Source organism: Panthera onca, chromosome B3 (assembly GCF_046562875.1).
Source record: "Panthera onca isolate mPanOnc1 chromosome B3, mPanOnc1 haplotype 2, whole genome shotgun sequence".
NCBI classification, from domain to species: Eukaryota; Metazoa; Chordata; class Mammalia; order Carnivora; family Felidae; genus Panthera; species Panthera onca.
The window spans coordinates 87,522,000-87,542,588 of record NC_138344.1 but is presented as its reverse complement, the minus strand read 5'-3'; the positions used below and the strand labels follow the sequence as shown (position 1 = coordinate 87,542,588).

At 37.2% G+C, this 20,589-nt stretch overlaps 1 protein-coding gene across 3 annotated transcripts in view; it reads left to right on the top strand.

The window, feature by feature from the left end:
- Positions 1–1,299: 1,299 nt before the first annotated feature.
- The window catches only part of SEC23A (SEC23 homolog A, COPII component), a 66,245-nt gene continuing 46,955 nt past the window's right edge, over positions 1,300–20,589 (top strand). The window contains exons 1-8 of one of the 3 annotated variants that reach the window (XM_078448309.2): positions 1,300–1,416; positions 8,481–8,722; positions 10,534–10,591; positions 10,796–10,882; positions 11,776–12,012; positions 15,878–15,957; positions 16,949–17,093; positions 19,317–19,475. In XM_078448309.2, the coding sequence (XP_078304435.1) occupies positions 8,502–8,722; positions 10,534–10,591; positions 10,796–10,882; positions 11,776–12,012; positions 15,878–15,957; positions 16,949–17,093; positions 19,317–19,475 (987 nt within the window). In that variant the 5' untranslated portion in view covers positions 1,300–1,416; positions 8,481–8,501. Of the gene's footprint in view, positions 1,417–2,878; positions 3,118–8,480; positions 8,723–10,533; positions 10,592–10,795; positions 10,883–11,775; positions 12,013–15,877; positions 15,958–16,948; positions 17,094–19,316; positions 19,476–20,589 lie in introns of those variants that run through there. The other 2 variants (XM_078448311.2, XM_078448308.2) reach the window with 2 other exon arrangements.

Here is a 20,589-nt window from a genome sequence, read left to right as displayed (position 1 = left end):
TTGAGACCTCTAAAGGCTCATAATTTTGTTGAAGAAAGGACAGCCATCTTTGCTCCCTAATTGTAAGACTTTTGTATTTTTGGCTTTATAAGTAATCAACCTAAAGAATTTTTAATTTCTGGGTTATCTATTTCCTTAGATATCATCTTGTATATACATAGCTGCCATTAGCATTTGTCTACTTAAGAATCATATTAAGTAAATTTATCCACATAAACATCATAAAAGATGAAAGAAATACTGTAATATGTGTTCTTAGCAAAATGAGATGGTCCAGATTTTTGTTGCAAAAGATTGTGTAACCAAGTTATCCTTTTGAATGAATAACTGGATGAAAATAACATTTTTTTGACCTTAGAAATGTTAACACGATGATCCTTGAGTTTGAGAAATTCATCTAGGAGATGGTAATCCAAAGATTAACAGTCTAAGATTTCACAGTCATTATCAGGATCTAGATTGCTGTTCTCTGTCTCTTGGCATTCATCTTCCAAATTCTGAATTCTCAACTATATTTATTGAAAACTAAAAACATGTACAAAGGTCTTGAAAAATGCTGCAGTACTTTAGGCATTGCAAAGAGAAAATGCAAGAATGATAGCTTACTCCACTATTGTATTGTCTTGGGTAATTCTATCATTTTTCTGGTTGTCTTATTATTTTAGTCTTTTTAAAAGAAGAGTTGGAATAATTGATGAGTAAATCATTTCATGATGAATTAGCAGAATGTTTCAAGATACAGGAAAAATAAGATCACTAAGATCCCATAATGTATCCTAGATTTACAAGAGTCCAATGGACTCATAAAGCAATTGCAAGTTTTATTCTATTTTTTTTTTTACACTTGATCTTAGCCAAAAGGCCGAGAAGCGATATTCTATTTTTTTTTTTAAAAAAAGCGTCTGACTCTTGCTTTTGGCTCAGGTAATGATCTCATGGTTCGTGGGTTTGAGCCCCATGTTGGGCTCTGTGCTGACAGCATGGAGCCTACTTGGGATTGATACTCTATCTCCCTCTCTCTCTGCCTCTCCCCCTTCACTCCCCTCTCAAATAAATAAATTAAAAAAATTATTTTCTGTGTTCTTTGGAAGATCTCTAAGAAAGGTTAAAAAGTCATTAAGTATGGATTCTTACATATAGAACTCAAAAAAAAAAGAAAATTCCAGAAAACTAAAGTTGGGTCCAGTAGATCTTGATGCTGTATCTGATGGTTAAATGCAAACCAGTTCATCTTAAAGTACATAAAGACAGATCTAAATGAATTCATTACCCATCCTAACATCTGTTTCATTGTAACAGGGAACAGAGGCTTTTGTTCAGCCAAGAACAAGGGAATTATGACTGTTTAGTCTTCATTGAGCTGCATGGTGGCAAGACACATTTCTGGGGACAATGAAATGAATGAAATTACCGAAGGTACTATATTTTGGTTTATTCCTCACTGAATTCCAAGATCCCCATGGATCCTCTCTTCTATGTCTATTGGTTATTGGATCGTGTTTCTTTTTGTGTATGTCCTTATTCCACTTTTATACCATAGTCCACAGCTGTTTACTTGCTGTGCTTTCAGTCAAGAATCCTCATTGAGGTAGCATCCTGAGCTCACCTTATTTGCAGGCCTATGCTAAATTTTGTGGTTTATTTTTTTTATTTTTTTTATTTTTTAGTGTTTATTTTTGACAGAGAGAGAGAGAGAGAGAGAGAGAGACAGAGCACGAGTGGGGGAGGGGCAGAGAGGGAGACACAGAATCCAAAGCGGGCTCCAGGCTCTGAGCGGTCAGCACAGAGCCCTACGCAGGGTCCAACTCACAGACCAGGAGAGCATGACCTGAGCCGAACTCGGACACTCAACAGACTGAGCCACCCAGGCACCCCTAAATTTTGTTTGATTCCCATTTCCTCCTCAGAATTTTATTCAAATTTGACAGACAAAGTCATCCTCTTCTACCTTACAAAACAACCTTAGCATACACTTTATAGGCCGAAAATACATGTTTGGTGCACATCTTATTTCTCAACTATAATGAAGAACAAGGATTTGATCTTTTTTCCAACTCCTTAAAATGCTTCGAGGGCTAAGCCTGGCAAGGTTTTAGGTGTAGTCATGTCTGGAATTAATTCCATGAGCAACCTCACTTAGGGATGAGGTGCTTGAGATCGCCAAGCTGTAATGTCTTTCCAACCCGTTTCTGTCTCTCCCATTTTGCTCAGCTCTTCCTTTGGGAAAGAGAAGCAGAAAACGCATTAAGATGAATCAGCCAGAGATTGCAGTAGTGGGGAGGAGAGGTGGCCGATGTAGTATAGGAGGCAAGAGGTAGACTGTCTAGGAATACAAAAATCCAATGTACAGGCCACGGATTTTGGCCTGTTTTGCCTACATCAATATCACTAGCATTGCTACTGTACCTGGCACATTGTAGATGTTCAGTAAATATTTGTTGCACTAAGTGAACAAACGAACTTCTCACTTTGTATTTTTTTTGGGAGATGCGGTTTTGTAGTCCTAGGAATCAACCAGGGCCCTACAGGTGAGGATGTCCTCCTACTGGACGTTGAGTGGCCACAGAAGGTGCCACTCTGGCCTGCGGCCCTCAGGGAGTGGGGCCGGACGCGGTTCCTGGGAAGGGATTAAGGCGCTCCAGTTCCGCTGGGGTCCCTAGCCCTCTGGAGTTTCCCAGTCTGGTTTGTCTTGGTTGTCCCCGCCCCTCAGGCTCCGTAGCCTCCCTTCCCTCCAGCCTCTTCTCCTTCCCCACCCTTCACTCGGCTCCGCCCGGGTCCCGCACTCTCACCATTAGTTCCCTCCCCTGGTAGCCCCGCCCCGGCTCCGTCCCCGCCCCTTCCACCTCCCTCCTCTCCCCTCGCGCCTTATACCCGCTCGGTTCTGCCCGGTCCCGCACTCTCCCCTTAAGTTCCCCGGCGCGGCCGCCCCGCCCCGCCAGCCCTTGACGTGGCAGAGGCGGCACCAGCCATGTTGGCCCAGTCGTGTTCTGCGCGGAGGCCGGGGGCGGGGCGGCGCCGGCCCTGATCGAGTGCCACGGCTGCTCCAGCTCGTCGGAAAGGACCGATTTTGCTGGGCGGAGGTTGCAACCGGCGCGGATCTTGTCTGGGGGCACGGTGGTAGGGACTGACTTCTGGGCCGCCTCCTCCCGGCTCCCTGGAGGGGACGCGGGCTCTCAGCGGAAAGCGGGGGAGGGGCAGCTGTGCGGCTGTGGGCCGGCGGGCGGGTGGGCCGGGGTCTCCGGGATGGTGCCCGCTCTGCTTCATGATACTCGGGAACAGGTTGGACGCGCCTGCTGTGGCGAGCGGGCTCTGGGGGGCAGCCTTGAATCTTGACCCCTTCGCCCTCTCACCAACCGCTCTGCTTCGTTTTTCCGGGGCCTGGGGGCCCGGTCCCCTCACCAAGCTCCCTTGGATAAGGTGCGAAAGATAGAAGTCGGGTGAAAAAAGGTAGTTCAGCATCTCGCCCAGCGCCCACTCCCGCCTCCCGGGCGATCTGCCTTCCTTACTCCAGCCTATCACCGGTTCTGGACCCTTGGGCTTCTTGGTTCTTACCTTGCTGGATCTGAAGTGCCCTAGACTTTGAACCCAGGTGACTTCGTCACCGGTAGTTTGGCCTTGGGAGTCAAAGGGGATAAGGAGAATTGCCAGGTAAAGCTAACGCCTTAGGCCTCAATTACAAGTGGAGTTCAGTTTTCAGGTCCGATCAGTCTTTTCTGTTGTGCTAGTGTTTTCTTCCCGTTTTGGTGGGAAGGGAAAAGCATGGTCAATCTACATGTAACCTCTGGGGTATGTTGAATTCACGTGAATTTCTTCGACCTCCACCCTGCAAAGCCATGTATACCTAGCCAAATTAACTTGGTTAAAAAAAGTTTTAGATTTAAATATAAATGTTAAGTCTCCCTTCTCTCTCCTTTTCAGTAGCCTAATTAACATCGTTTTGGAAGTCTGACCATTTTTATTTGACTCATACAATTTTAGAGTTAGAAGGGGCCTTGTAGTTTCTAGCCTAAGCCCCTTATCTTTTTCATGAGAAATTGAGGATCATAGAGGTTAAGCTTTTGTCCAAGATCAACAGCTATGGAAAGCAATTGAAAACACTTTATTGAGGTTTTTACAATTGAAAAGTAGAGAGGCACACTTAATTGTTAAATACATCTGATTGGAAGAAACTCAAATTTTACTTGCAACTGAGGATATTTTTCATTTAGAGTCTGTAAAAGTGCTCTAATATTGAAAATTTCCCATTATTTATTGAATAAGTGAAGCTTTTAAAAATACTGTGGGCATGTATTTGATATGCTAGGTTAAAGAAACATTAAGTGTTTTGCTTCTTTGCTTTTAGTTATACCAGGAGTAATTAATTAACCAAAGTAACTCCCACTCACAATAAGTTGTGCTGGGAAATGACACATTTCTTTAGAATGGTCTTTTGTATTTGTACCACTTAAAAAAATATGACTACTATATTAAATCTCCATCCTAATATAGTGTCTGAATCATTTTTATTTGGCTTTAACATAATTTTAAGGGAGAGAGTGCTGATCAAATAATGATATTTTATAAAAAGCTAGTTTGTAAAAAGAATTTATTTCAGATATGCCATTGTTGGATATGGGGCCCAGCCTGGCAGGTGTTCTATTAGAAAGCTATCTAGAAATTAACACTAGAAAAAACACTACCTAGAAAATCTAGAATTAGTGATTTTGAAATGGCACAATACCTACTGTGGAAAGGTGAGGGAAGTCAAGGAGGTGTTGTGCATGGCCATGTAATTGGACCAGTTCAGAAGAAACAGGTGGGACTTTTTAAAAAATAATACTGGAAAGTGAGAATGTACAACATAAAACAGATGTTATATAGTGAGCATATATGATCTTAGAGCAGAGAGATTGAAAGGAAAAAGTGAGGAAAAGGAAGTTAATTGTGCACAAAATATCACACAGGTGGTATTTAGTGTGTCATAATAAAAAGTCAGGATGTGGAGTTACAATCTGGTTATTGTGTGTAAATGTCTTTATGCTAAGTCTCATAGAGCCTTTCTCTACTGGGTTCCTTGATGGTATTAAGTAAGCCCTATTGTCCTAAGATGGTCGTCCTTAGGACCACTTTAGACTCTTAAACATTACTGAGGATCAAAACAAAAAGAAAAAAAAACAAAAAAGAAAAACCACACCCCTGCCTTAATAGAAGACAGGTGGATTTTCATATCTATTTTTGCGGTCAGTCTATTGTGATATGTTATTATACTTGAATTGTATGAAAGAAATCTGGCTTCACATAGATATGTAGTTGGAAAAAGGGGTATTTTAATAGCTTTTTCAGGTAATTCTGCATATTCTTCTTTAATACTACACTGCAGGGGCACCTAGGTGACTCAGTGGGTTAAGCGTCCGACTCTTGATCTCAGCTCAGGTCTTGATCCCAGCCCTACAAGAGGATGAGTTCGAGCCCCACGCTGGGGTTTGGAGTTCAAGCTCCACACCCAGTGCAGAGCCACTTTAAAAAAAAAAAAAAAAAAGATACTGCACTACAACTTGATGGTTAATTCATAAATCAAGGGTTAATAGCAGTGTGAAATTTGAAATCTTAGAAATGAACTTTTTGCACTCTATTGCATTAAAATTCATTGGTCTGTTCTGCACTTTGAATGGGTCTTTACTCATGCATGGATCTTTACCTTCGCATGATTTTGTAACATCATGAATTGATCATTTGGGAGATTTTGCTTCACTGAGTAAGGTATATTTTCTAAATGTGGACATGGTTCATTATATAATAGAAAAATCACAATAATAACATTACTGATCTCAGAAAAATCTTTACATATTAGCAAGCTGTGAAGCTCATGGTAGTGGACCCAAGGTTTTCAAAAATTTTGATATTTGCTTGAAAACTCAAATTTTTTCGTTGTTAATAAATACTGTCAATTATTTTCCAGGTTACAGGCTCACTTCAACATTATTGAGAAAATGTATGCCACATAGCTAACTACTAGTTATGTACCAGTTTTGGAGAATTGAGAAAGTAGTCAAAACATTTTTTTGTGTTTTTGTGGTTCAGATAAAAAACCCTGATTGGTCTGGTATTTTAATGCTTTTTGGTGATGCATTTTAGATGACATAGATTATACATTGCAATTAGGTAATAAACAGAAAACTTCATTTGCTTAACATTCTGTAGAAATTATGGGAAGGTTTGCATAGTTCTGGAATTTATATTCACATCTGTAACACAGAAGCTATTGCTAATCTGCAGACTATGAAGCAGGCTCCAGGCTCTGAGCTGTCAGCACAGAGTTCGGCACGGGGCTCGAACTCCCGGAACCATGAGATCATGACCTATGCCCAAGTTGGATGTTTAAATGACTGAGCCACTCAGATGCCCCTGTTTCTCCTTTAAAACTGAGGTTGGAGGTTGGGGGGGGGGGGGGTCGCCTGGGTGGTGGAGTTGGTTAAGCACCCGGCTCTTGATTTCAGCTCAGGTCATGATCTCACGGTTTGTGAGATTGAGCCCCATGTGGGGCTCTGCACTGATAACTTGGAGCCTGCTTAGGATTCTCTCTCTCTCTCTCTCTCTCTCTCTCTCTCTCTCTCTCTGTCTCTCTGTGCCCCCTTACCCCCTCCCTGCTTGTACTCTCATGTTGTCTCTTTCAAAATAAATCAATGAATGTGAGAAAAATTAAAAAATAAACAAGTAAAACTGAGATTGGCATGTAACACACCTCTGACTATCCCAGATCTTTGTTTTATCATTATTTTTCAACACCCACATTTTCTTGAAAACTCACAGTCTGTCTCTCCAAACTGCCTTCTATATTTAGTTTAAAGATAATCTTTTCTAAACAAATTTAGTTACCTTAGGATTCCTCTTTATCCTTATCAGCCTTTGAAAACTCTGTCTGCTTTTGATTAGTGTAAAATTCTCTAGTTGTGTCTGAGATTCTGATAGGAAATAGTGGTTAATTTTTCTTTTTTTTTTTAAACTGAGGTATGTTTAATATATAACATTCTTATTTCTTTCAAAGAAAAGAAAATTCTTAGCTGCTAAGGTAGTCATATTTGTTGAGCTTCACTTTTTGGAATGTTCATTATCAAATCTTTGAAAAATTTTCTAAAATTAAAATTATTGTATTCAGTATGTTTTTTTCAAATACCTTTTCTTCCCTCAGTTACATTTTAGAATCAGTTCCTCATCCTATTGTTCTTTGCAACTTCACCTTCCATGTTGGCTCTTTTGGCATCCTACCTTCGTAATTCTTCAGTTCTTGATGTCCTTCATCTCTCCTACAAATCTTTTGGCCAGCCACCTAATACTTGAAACTCTCTGTCCTCTCAGAACTTTGTATTTTACAATTTCCTTCCATCACTGATCACTGCCGAAGTTTGAGATTGTGAGATAGAACTGTTGCCTAGGCAGGAAAGCTGGCATTCTAGACAGGCAGTAAGAGAGTAACAAGATGGAGATGTCTCTTGATACTGGGCCCAAACCAGAGTGGCATCCTCTTCCGCCTGCTAATAAATGTAAATGATTATATTGAAATTGTATACCTCAAATTAGAGTTTAAAATGCTCTCCCACTTTCCAAAATAATAAAAAAAAATGCCCTCCTAAATTGGAATATTAAAAATATTCTGGGTGAGGGGCACCTGGGTGGCTCAAGTTGGTTGGGTGTCTGATTGGTTCAGGTCATGATCTCATGGTTCATGAGTTTGAGCCCCACATGGGGCTCTCTGCTGTTAGCATGGAGCCCGATTTAGATCTCTGTCCCCCTGTCTCTCTGCACCTCCTCCACTCATGTGCTCTTTCTGTCAAAAATAAACATTTAAAAAAATATTCTGGCTTAATTTTCTGCAAAAGAAGTTAAATGGCATGTAAATCATAGGGAACACCACTTATGAAGCATTTTATTTATTGTGCCACAAATTCCCTATATTTGCACAATGAAAAAATTACCTGTCTAAAACAGCAGTACCTAGTTTTAGAAAAATCTTTTTGTTATGCACTGTTAAGCATTCACTTCTAGCAAGTTTAGTAGAAACTTGTCATTTTCTACATACAAAACCATATGAACTTTAGAATTTAATGGTTTCAGTAATCTGTTCATTAGAATAATATAACTTACAAGGCTGATATGGAAAACATGGGATCTAAATTTTCCCCCATTTTTACCTTTGTTTCTTATACACACTTAAATAAATAGGACACATATTTCATTATTATTATTATTTTTTGCTCTAGCTTTTTCAAGAATGAATAAATAAGGATAAAATACCTCTTGCTGGGCTTAATGAGCATTGGGTTCTGGAGGGTGATTTATTTTTTTTGTTATAAGTGAGGTTATTGTTGCTTGCTAATTTTTTTCTGAGATGAATACCTTTATTTCATTTTGATTTCTCGTGGATTAATATTGCTGAACATGGGAAAAACATTTATTTTAGATTTCCTTACGAGGATTTTTAAACATCTTAAATTTTGTCACAGAAATAAGAATCAGGCTCTACAATGACAACCTATTTGGAATTCATCCAACAAAATGAAGAACGAGATGGAGTCCGATTTAGCTGGAATGTTTGGCCATCAAGTCGACTAGAAGCTACAAGAATGGTTGTTCCCGTAGCAGCCTTATTTACACCACTGAAGGAGAGACCTGATTTACCACCTATTCAGTATGAACCTGTTCTGTGTAGCAGGACCACTTGCCGTGCAGTTTTGAATCCTTTATGGTAATTAAAATATATTGAAACAATTAATGTGGCAATATGATTTATTTTTATTATTATTATTATTTTTTAAAGTTTATTTTTGACAGAGAGAGAGAGAGAGACAGAGCATGAGTGGGGGAGGGGCAGAGAGAGGGAGGCACAGATTCTGAAGCAGGCTCCAGGCTCTGAGCTGTCAGCACAGAGCCCGATGCGGAGCTCGAACTCACGGACCTCGAGATCATGACCTGAGCCGAAGTCGGGCGCTCAACTGACTGAGCCACCCAGGCGCCTCTGTGGCTATATGATTTAAAAATGTAGTTTCTTGTTCATTTATATAAAAATGTCTTTTTTATTTATAGTTATTTTTTCAAATTAGGATAGTCAAATCCAAACAGCTGTAAAATTGAAGGATATTCTAGTTGTAGTGAGTTGATTACAGACCAAATGTAAAATTGTCACTATATGAACTGTTAGATCCAATCACTAGTATATCTAGATGCTGTGTGTCATTAGACCCATCTCGTGTCATTAGAAGTCATAATTGATTGGTATGGTGTTTGAATTAAAAATGTTACAATTTCCTATAGCATAAACCAGAATATCAAGAATCTTCCTTTATTCCTCTTTCCATTCTGTCTCCCCACCCAGTCCATTAGCAACTCAGATTGATTCTGCCTCCAGAACATTACTGATTCTGTCTCCTGTATTCAGTTGCTGCTAGTACACTCTACTTTAAGATACACCATCTTTTTACTGGACAATTTCATTACCCACCTAACTGGCCCCCTTGTTTCCATTCTTGTCTTTCAGTACTTTATTCTCTATCCAGATGCTAGAATGTTACAAATGGATATCAGATTATTAAAATCCTTCAGTTTTGTTTTATTATACTTGGAATGAGAAATCCAAACTGCTAGTTAAGACTTACAAAACCCTGTGTGTTATATCATCCATTTCCCTTATTGTTATCTACCTTATACCTTACCCTCTTTCTGATCCTTGAACATACCAAATTTATTCCTATCTTGGAATTTGTATAATAGCTGTATATTCTGCTGGATTACTCTGCCCCTAGATTTTCCTGTGCCCTGTTCTTTTCATTTAGATCAAACTTCAATTGTTTATTTCAGAAGGTCTTCTTTTAAAGTAGCCATCCCAGGGGACCATGGTGTCTCAGTCTGTCAAGTGTCTGACTCTTGATTTCATCTCAGGTCATGATCTCATGGTTCCTAGGTTTGATCCCCACCCCACCCCATTGGGCTCTGCGCTGACAGTACAGAGCCTGCTTGGGATTCTCTCTCTCCCTCTCTCTCTGCCCCTCCCTTTTCTCTCTTTCAAAATAAATAAATGAACTTTAAAAAATAAATAATGTAGTCCTCCCAAACACACTTTCACATCCTTCTTTGTTATCTTTAGTCTCTTATTGTCACTGTCTGAAAGTATCATTTGTATTTATACATCTACTTTCTTTTTGTATGTCTTTCTGTTCCAGAATAAGCTCCATGATAGCAGGGACCTTTGATCTCTTGTTTACTGCTGTATCACCAGCACCTAGGATAATGGCTGGTACATATTAAGCATTGAATAAATACATTTTTGAATTAAATGAATGTTTTCTAGATCTGAGTGTAGAAATCACTGAATCATTTGAAAAAAAAAATCATTTTTACTGATATTTGCTATATATTAAAAGTGATAATATGTTCATTTGAACATTTGTATATACAGTTAAAAATATGAGTTCTTTTAGAAAGAAGTTAATTTTATTAAAATTAGGATCATTGTACAATGGAACTGAAACATGAGCTCTATTGTATCTTTTCTTAAAACAGTCAAGTGGATTACCGAGCAAAACTCTGGGCTTGCAACTTTTGTTACCAAAGGAATCAGGTAAGAAAACCCCCAATGCAGATGTTAATGCTGTAGTACTGGTCTTAATATGTAGAAAAATGCATATTTTAAAAAAAGATGAAATAATTTTTCATATGATGAAAAATAGTTTTTAGTAGTTAAGTGATCAGAAAATTATTTGCAGTTTAAAATTTCATTCTGGCAAATAATTCATTCAAAATGTTCATTGTTTTCTCTCTGTAGTTTCCACCTACTTACGCTGGTATATCTGAATTGAATCAACCTGCGGAGCTCTTACCTCAGTTTTCTAGCATTGAATATGTAGTTCTGGTAAGAACATAAATCCTTAAGAAAGTCTTAAATATTCGGCGATTTACTTTATACCAATAGAATTGTTAAATTGAGATGACCTAAAGGGCATTGTTCTCGATTCCCACATTGAATTGATGGAGCATTTGAGAGGTAAGAACTGTCCTATTCAATTTGAACAAGGTAATTTCCCTGTTGTAGTTATTTAATGGGTGGCTAGGATATTGGGTGGTGTGGTGTGATTTGCTATACTGAGTAGATCAATAAACAGTACACTCTCAATGTTGCTGTGTGGTTGGAAGGTCAGTTCACAAATAGTTAAGTTACTATGATGCTAGAACCTGATGATATATAATCCAAGTCTAACTGTTAAAGTTACTTTTGCATTGGTCCTTGTTAAGAAAATCATTTTTCTTCCCTTTCTGAACAGCTTTACGTAGTTGTTTACATATTTAAGTTGTAAAGTAACGATATCCTCTGTGATTCTAGTAGAGAAAGCAGAGTATGGTTCATGTGCGCCAGGAAGTAGCAGCCTAACTAGTTCCCAGTTCTCTTATGGTCTAATTCAGGTTGAGATCTTTATTGTTTTCTTTTTAAGCTTTATAACTACTGTTTCCTTATTTTAGGAGAAATAAATACTTGTTATAAGAAATGAAGCCTTATGCAGTTAAACAGATCAAAGATGAAAGTCTCCTTTATGTAATTATAAATAATGTTTTTAAACTTAATTTTTCCTTTGATATGTCTCATATATCTCTCCATGCATAGATAACTTCTCTCATTTCTGAAATGATTTTATTAAGATTTCATTGTATGAATGTATTTTAAATTATTTAGTCCTCTACTAATTATCCTTGTATATTGTGCTGACTGTTAATACATTATTTCCTAATTATTACAACATTTTTTAAAAGCGTGGTCCTCAGATGCCTTTGATATTCCTCTATGTGGTTGATACTTGCATGGAAGATGAAGATTTACAAGCCCTGAAAGAATCTATGCAGATGTCATTGAGTCTTTTACCACCTACAGCTTTGGTTGGACTTATTACTTTTGGGAGAATGGTACAGGTTCATGAACTTGGATGTGAGGGCATTTCAAAAAGCTACGTGTTCAGAGGAACAAAAGATTTGTCTGCCAAACAACTGCAGGTAAACAACAAGAATGGTAGTTTCAGCCTTATCTGTGGGCATCACTCCATAAATGTCTATAAATGCCTTCTGGATTTAAGTTTCTAGAAAATATTTTTACTGTGAATGACTAATATAATTGTATTATGACAAAGGCTTTATTTAATGTTGACATCAGTTTTCTTTCATTTGCCCTTGAATTGTTGTTATACAGATGGAAGACCCCTCACTTTTTCTTTTTTTAGTTTTTTTTTTAAGTTTATTTATTTTTGAGAGAGACAGTTTGTGCACACATATGAGCAGGGGAGGGGCAGAGAGAGAGGGAGACACAGAATCCAAAGCAGGCTCCAGGCTCTGAGCTGGCAGCACAAAGCCCATCGTGGGGCTCGAACTCATGAGCGGTGAGATTGTGACCTGAGCTGAAGTCAGACGCTTAACCAACAGAGCCACCCAAGTGCCCCAAAGACCCCTCACTTTTAATGGTGAGACTGAAGGTGTTTTGCTAGAGATTTGAAGGGCTAATGGGAGAGTCATGCTGAAGACTGAGGGAAAGCAACCACAGAATATTAGCTTTTGTTTTTTGACATCTCATTTAGGACCTGAACACTCTTACTATGTTTGGCAGGGGGAGGTATTTTAAGTCTTGAGAGTTGTATGTATGTATGAACCAAGAGTACATATTTTTTCATACACTGGACAACATTTTTATTTTTGGAGCAAATTGAAGCTTTATCTTCCAAGGCGGAGAGGTTATGTGTGACTTACTAGGATCATCTAGGGATATTTTTCAATAATATATATATATATTTTTTGCCCAGAGATTTTGCTAGACCATGAGAAAGTAAGTGAACGTGTGCTTGTTTTGGGAGGCTGTTGAGAGGGTAGGATTGTTCATGTAAGGCATTTGAAAAACTTTATAAATGATTCTGATACAATGTTGATAAGAACAGTTACCCTGGAAGATGGTAGGTAAGTCTTGCATAAAGTAGACAGCTAGGAAGTCAGACTTTGGAGCATCCAGGTATCCCAAATGAAAAGGAAAAGAAGATTTTGAGAACAATATTAAATGATTCTAATTTGAAGCTTAGCAGACTGGGGTAGTAGTGCTGCAGTTAACTGAGATAGAAAGTAGTGGAGGAATTTGCAAGTTTGGATGGGGAGGATGATGAACAGTGAATAAGATCACGAATAAGGTTTGAGGAGGTGAAGAAAATTAGAGTTTGCGCTCTTTCCAGAGGTTTGTTGAAGGTAAGGAAGACAATAGTGTGGGAATTTGAGAGAACCGAGTTAACAGGTTTAGGTTAGGAAGGGAACTTGAATGTGTTTATACATAGAAGGGGAAGAGAGACTAAAGAGGGTGAATTGAAAGCAAGAGTGAGCTGAGCTTTCAGAGGACATGATAGGGATGCCTTCAGGAAGAGAGGAAGCAGAGTACCTTGGAGAGGAGGCTCATCAGTTTCCATGAGACAGGACAGAAAGTGGGCAAGTTTAATCTTTCTGTGCCTTAGTTTTTTTCATCTGTGGAAGAGTTAAAAATAGTGTCTACCTTATACAGTGGTCATGAAAATTGAATGGATTGTGCCTGTAACTGTTTCCTATTGTTATTTTGAAGCTGCAAACTTATTTAAAGTTCTGTAGTGTTACTTCTGATTGTAGAGTACATTTTACTTGAGTTACGTTATTGCATTTGAAACACATAAGATACCTGCTTTTTTATTGCAGGCAATAAATGCCTACAGACTAAATTTTTTCCTCCATTGAAATGTTTTTATTATTTTTTTTTTTGCCATCTTTATTCAAATATTTCACGGCAGTTATGTTAACAATTACAGTAAAGGTTCAAAATTCCAGAATCCAAAAATGAAATAATTTACTTCAAACTAATGTAAAATGAAGTCAAATGCAAAATGTCAATTTAATACAATTCTGAATTAAACTATAAACTCAAAATAGACTGTAGTTGATGAAGTCTATTTAACCTACAAAGTTGATTAGGAGGTCTCCCAAAGTCTAAATAACTGAATGTACAAAATACTAAAGATGCAGGTATAAGCCCAAATTCAAGCTTACAATGTGATTACAAGTAATTATTATAATAACAATGGCATTCAGCTATGGAACCTGACACTGAAGATACCTACTGAATAGCACCATAGCTGAACCAGCTTAATCAAAAAATGGGAAGATACTCTCACCCCACTCCCTAAAAATAAAATCTAGGAAACCTACAAATACATTGGCATATGAGAGAAATCAAGTCATGAAAGGACATTAAACAAAACTAAATCACAGGTGAGATTCAAGCTGAAAAACACAACTCTACAGCCATTAGTTTCAACCCTAGTGCAGTTCCATCATCTTCAGAAAGTTCCCATGGTCCCCATAGCTGAGCATTAACTATTGTTGGGCTGTGCTGTGATGAAATGCTTTTGTTTTCCTTCTCTATCCATTTGGTTGAAAAGAGCCTGGTCTTTGCTCCCCAAATAGTCCTGAATTCAAATCCGAAACTCTTCTAGTTGTGTAATATTGGGTTGATCTCTGCTTGTTTTCTTATCCTCTGTGGAAAAGGGTAAATAATTCTTACTTTACCAGATTACTATTCATGCTAAGGGAAATAATGTAAGAACAGTCAGTATAGTGTTAACTCTTACAGGGCTTTGTGGCAAACCCTGGCTTAATATCTTGCTGTGCAACTTACTAGTTGTGTAACCTTTAGCAGGTTAAAAACCTTTCTGAGTGTCAGTTTTCATTTATAAAGCAGGGATTAAAAAATATTCTTCATTATTATTCTGTGAAGAAATAGTATATGTGAAGAGTTTAGCACAGAGTCTAGCACGTAGTAAGTTCTTAGGAAAAAGTTGCTCTTCCTGCTAGGAGTGTAGGAAATATAGGATTAGTTCAATAATTTTTTCTTTGCAAATCTTTAGACTTTCTGATTTTCTGTTGTATACTTTTACTCTGTTACTTCATGACCAAGATTCAAGAAAACTTCAGTAAAATAACATTATTTTCATGTGTCTAGAGAGGAATTTTGTACACTTAAAAATCAAAACAAAACTGGTTAGGAATTAAGTCAGGAAATTAAGTATAGACATACATATGTATATCTTATAACCCCTTTTATACGATTCCATGTACCTCTCCTTTATAACATTTAATACAATTGTAATTTTATACTTTTTTAGCTAATGATTTTATTAACTGCTGTCTGTTTCACCAGATCTTAATTTCATAAGGTCAGGGGCTATATATATATATTTTACCATTAGATGCCTGGCACATAGCAGGTACTTGAAATATAGTTGCTCAAAGGGATGGATGAATACAAGTTAAGAAATATAGACATTCATGCGGGGCGCCTGGGTGGCTTAGTCTGTTAAGCCTCCGGCTCTTGATTTTAGTTCAGGTCATGATCTTACATTCATGAGACTGAGCCCCATGAGATGAGCCCCATGTCGGGCTCTTTGCTGACAGCACGGAGGCTGCTTGGGATTCTTTCTCCCTCTCTCTCTGCCCCTCCCCTGTTGGCACTCGTGTGTGCTCTCTTGCTCTAAATAAATAAGATAAAACTTAAAAGAAGTACAGACATTGATGTTACATAGTAACTTTTTGACTCTTAATTAGAAATAAACTATTTCTGAGCTAGTATCCCTGTTTGCTCATATAGCACCTTATACTTTGTTCTCTTATGCTTGTTATTTCCTTGCATTGTTCTTGTTTACCTGAGGGTCTCCCTAAGTAGACCTTTTGCATTCTAAGGAAAGAGACTTTATGTTCTTTATTTTTGTGTTCCTAATACCTAGCACAGCATTTTGCATATGGTAAGTAGTTGATACATCTTTGTAGGAGTACTTAAATGGATATCACAAAAATAATCTCTTTACAGGAAATGCTGGGACTCTCTAAAGTACCCGTTACTCAAGCTACACGTGGTCCTCAGGTACAACAGCCACCTCCTTCCAATAGGTAATTATTAAATATGGCAAAGAGAATTTTACAATTTGTGCAGCTCTTTTAAGCATCCTGTACCCTTAACTGGAACATAGACATTCAGTAATACTATATTGTTATATTTTTAGGAATATAAATACACAGCATTAGTACGTCTTCTAAAAAGTTGAGGCAGAATCATGCCACTGAAATGGTTGGTTTCTTATTATTACAGTGTTAAGGACTTTTTTAGTTTTGATATATTCCTGATCTCCTGTTTTTAAGTTCATAAACTAGTTGAAGGCAGCCAAACAAAAGTAGGGCCTAAAAAACTTTTCATTTAGCCTTAGAGGTAGTTTCCCCCTCCCCAAACTTACTAATCAGAAGTAGTATTACTAAAATTGAGTTGACATATCTTCTCATAATTATTTCAGTAGCCCTAAGGCTGACTAACTGGTAAATGAAAGACGTAGTCCTGATATAATACTTGGTGTGAGTGTTTCACTTACAGTGGTTGTACTAAAACTTTGGTTGTGGACCAGTAGATAGCATCACCTGGGAACTTGTTTGAGATGCACATTCTCAGACCTGCAGAAACAAGACCCTGGAATCTGTTAAAATGAGTCCTCCCACCAATTCTTATGCACACAAAAGTTAGAGAACCATGGGTCTACCATGTATTCAAATTACTTTTTTCTATTTCTTTTTTAATTTTTTTTTTTTTTTCAACGTTTTTTATTTATTTTTGGGACAGAGAGAGACAGAGCATGAACGGGGGAGGGGCAGAGAGAGAGGGAGACACAGAATCGGAAACAGGCTCCAGGCTCCGAGCCATCAGCCCAGAGCCTGACGCGGGGCTCGAACTCACGGACCGTGAGATCGTGACCTGGCTGAAGTCGGACGCTTAACCGACTGCGCCACCCAGGCGCCCCACTTTTTTCTATTTCTAAAAAAGGAAACAGTTTGTTTCTTACAGTCTTACCCATAAACATTTATAAATGACTTTTGATTTAATTTTGTTTTGCAGATTCTTGCAGCCAGTACAGAAAATAGACATGAATCTCACAGATCTTCTGGGAGAACTGCAGCGAGACCCTTGGCCTGTACCACAGGGGAAGAGACCTTTGCGTTCCTCTGGGGTGGCACTTTCCATAGCTGTAGGACTACTTGAGGTAGTGACAATAGCTTTGTTTTGGAATGTAAACATGTATGTTTGTGTATCAGTGATATCTACAAGGCAACGTTGAGTGAAAAAATTAGGTCCTTAAGACAGCAAATACTTAAAATTTGATCTGTGGTATATTTTTTTGTGTATAGAGATGCTTCTGGAAGGGTGTTTGTTCATCCAAATGTTAACAGTGGTAGAATAAGGGGAATTTTGCTTTTAAGTAGAATTTGAAAATTTTACACTACACATGCCTTAGCTTTATAATTAGAAAAGAGACTTTAAAAAAAAAGCTTTTTAAAAAATGAGATGCTATCAAATTTACAGAAAAGTTGTAAAGAACATTTCTCCCTCTGAACTATTTAAGTTGCTGACATGATGTTCCTAACCACTTGAATACTTTAGTTGTTTCCTATGAATCAGGATATTTTTGTATATAACTACAATATAATTATTAAAATCACAATATTAACACTGATACATTACTATCACCTAGCTTTCAGATCTCATTCAAGTTTTATAGATTATTTCAATAATTTCTTTTACTAAAAAGAATCTTATTAAAAATTTATTTTACTAAAAATACATTCAGAGACATGTATTTAGTGGTATGTCTATTTAGTCTCCTACAGTGTGGAACAGTCCCTCAACTTTTCTTTGACTTTCATGACTTTAACGCTTTAGAAGATTCAGGCCAGTTATTTTATAGACTCTCAAATTACTTTTGTTTTGATATGTCCTCACAATTAGATTCAGGTCTTATAGCAGCAGGACTATCATAGAAATAACGCTGTGTTCTCATTACACCCTGCCAGGTGGCACATGATTTTCATTTGCCCCATTCAAGGTGATATAATCACCATGATCACTTACTAAGATTGTGTCTGCCATGTTTTTCCACTGTAAAATTACTCTTATTTCCCCTCCTTTTGTAATCAATAAACATTAGAAAATGAGAGTCTTTGAAACCAAGCAAATATCCCATTCTGCATAAAACTTTCAGTTTCTATATTTATTTATTAATACCATTATGGAGTTTACATCTCCTTCTTTCTGTGTATAATTGCTTTGTTCCACAGTTAATGGTATTTATATAATTATATTAGAAATACTTTGCAATATCCGTAAGCAGTTGTTGGACAAAAATACAGAGCACGTTTTTCAAGTTACATTATAGCTTCAGAAAAGAATGTAAATGATACAGCTTTTGCAATCCTGTCTGTTTTTGAGTCCTCAAAATTTCTAGTCTACTGATAGCACTCTTATTTTTCATTTATGTAGTTACTTATTTTATTTTATTTTATTTTATTTTATTTATTTATTTTTTTTAATTTTTAACGTTTATTTCTGAGACAGGGAGAGACAGAGCATGAACAGGGGAGGGTCAGAGAGAGGGAGACACAGAATATGAAGCAGGCTCCAGGCTCTGAGCTGTCAGCACAGAGCCCGACGCGGGGCTAGAACTCACGGACGGCGAGATCATGACCCGAGCCGAAGTCGGCCGCCCAACCGACTGAGCCACCCAGGCGCCCCTGTAGTTACTTATTTTAAAAATTCTACCATTTTTCTCATTTCACTTTGGAAGAAGGAAAGGTAGATTGGAATACTCAGTCCATCATCTTAAACTAGAAAGATAAGCCATGCATATGTTTTAAACATAAAAAAGAAAAATAAAACTACAGCAGCAAAACAGGAAGATGTCCCTTTTCTTACTCCTTCTCTACTCCTCCCAGTCTAGGACTGGTTAAGCAGGAGCAGCATCCTTATTTATAGGGATCAGGCTTATAGATTATTTAAAACAAATTTTTTTAACATTTATTCATTTTTGAGAGACAGAACATGAGCATGGGAGGGGCAGAGGAAGGGAGACACAGAATCCGAAGCAGGCTCCAGGCTCTGAGCTGTCAGTACAGAGCCTGACGTAGGGTTCAAACCCATGAACTGTACATCATGACCTGAGTCGAAGTCAGATGCTTAACCAACTGAGCCACCCAGGCACCCCATATGAATTATTTTAAAGCTAGGAAGGCACTATCATTTAAGATAAGATTTCAAAAGAAAGGTATTCAAACAAATACCATGTGTTTAAATTTCATTTTAAACATTTGATTATTCTTGGATAATTTATGCTTTCTTGTTTTCTAGAAAGAATTATCAGAATTCACTTTTAGAAATATATATCCTTGTATCTTCCTTTAAACTCTTTTGACAACTTACTTTTTTCTGATAGTGTACTTTTCCCAACACTGGTGCTCGTATCATGATGTTCATTGGCGGTCCAGCCACTCAGGGGCCTGGAATGGTGGTTGGAGATGAATTGAAGACACCTATAAGATCATGGCATGACATTGAAAAAGACAATGCCAAATATGTTAAAAAGGGAACAAAGGTAATTTGGTTAAGTTTTTTGTTTTAATAGAAAAATTTCATTTGATGGAAGAGGAAGAATAAGCATACTTTATAATAAGAAATCTGATATTGTGAAGTCTGATGCTGTAACTACTGTTCAGAATTGGAGAAATAGTCTCTTTTTTTTTTTTGATAGTTTAAGTTACAATTTTTCTGGTTGTAAATATTTAAAGACTTAATAGTAGCACCAGAAGGTAGCTCTTTTTTTTTTTTTTTTTTTGTGGTTGTATTTTTTTTTTTTCCCAGTGTCTCTTTAAAGATTACGCCTGAGAGAAACCCTGTATGCCTTTTTTGATATTCATGTTAAAGAATATCTTTCCTGCTTCAGGAAAAATTTCTTGAATTTTTCAGTTTTTCATTTGTAAGAGGCTTCCTCTAGATATATATTTTGTTCATAGGGTGAATAGTCCATCACTGACTTATGAGTTGTTTTATGTTCATGTAACTTTAATTTTATTTGAGTTTGTGCTAGTACATTTTCACTTTTGACTATTGACTCCCTTGAATTGGTTCTGGTGTTAGTGTTCCTTTAAAAAAAAAAAATTCTCTGGAGTTTACAATTTTAGTTTAGTTGTACTATATTAACACTTCTTTTTGGTAGTCATAATATTTATAAAAGTATAAATAATAACATAATTTTTGTCACTATTACTGGATTTTTTTCCTGCCACCAGATTTCCCTTTTGAGGTTGGAAGTTTTCTTAGAGCTTCAAAAAATGTTTTGTATTTGTTTATCTTACAGCTTTTGTTAGTGTTTTTCTGTATTTTGGTGTTTTTGTTATCTGGGTGTGGACTCAGCCAAGAAAAAGAGTTCTGTGTTCCTCTTCTACTATGTTTATGTATGAAGAGCAAGATATTTCTTATACCTTTTCTCCAAGTTTAGCTTAATTTAGGAGTTTATTAGAATGCCTTAAAAATGTGAAAGTGTCAGACTTCTAGAAGTTATTGTATCACTTTATGAGGAGTTTTCTATTATAGAAAATTAGAACATATCACACTTAAATTATTATGGGTTATAGTTTTAGTATTTTTTTAGGCCATTTTGATATCTTTATGGGAAAAATGATTTATAGGATGGTTGAGTTTATACATTG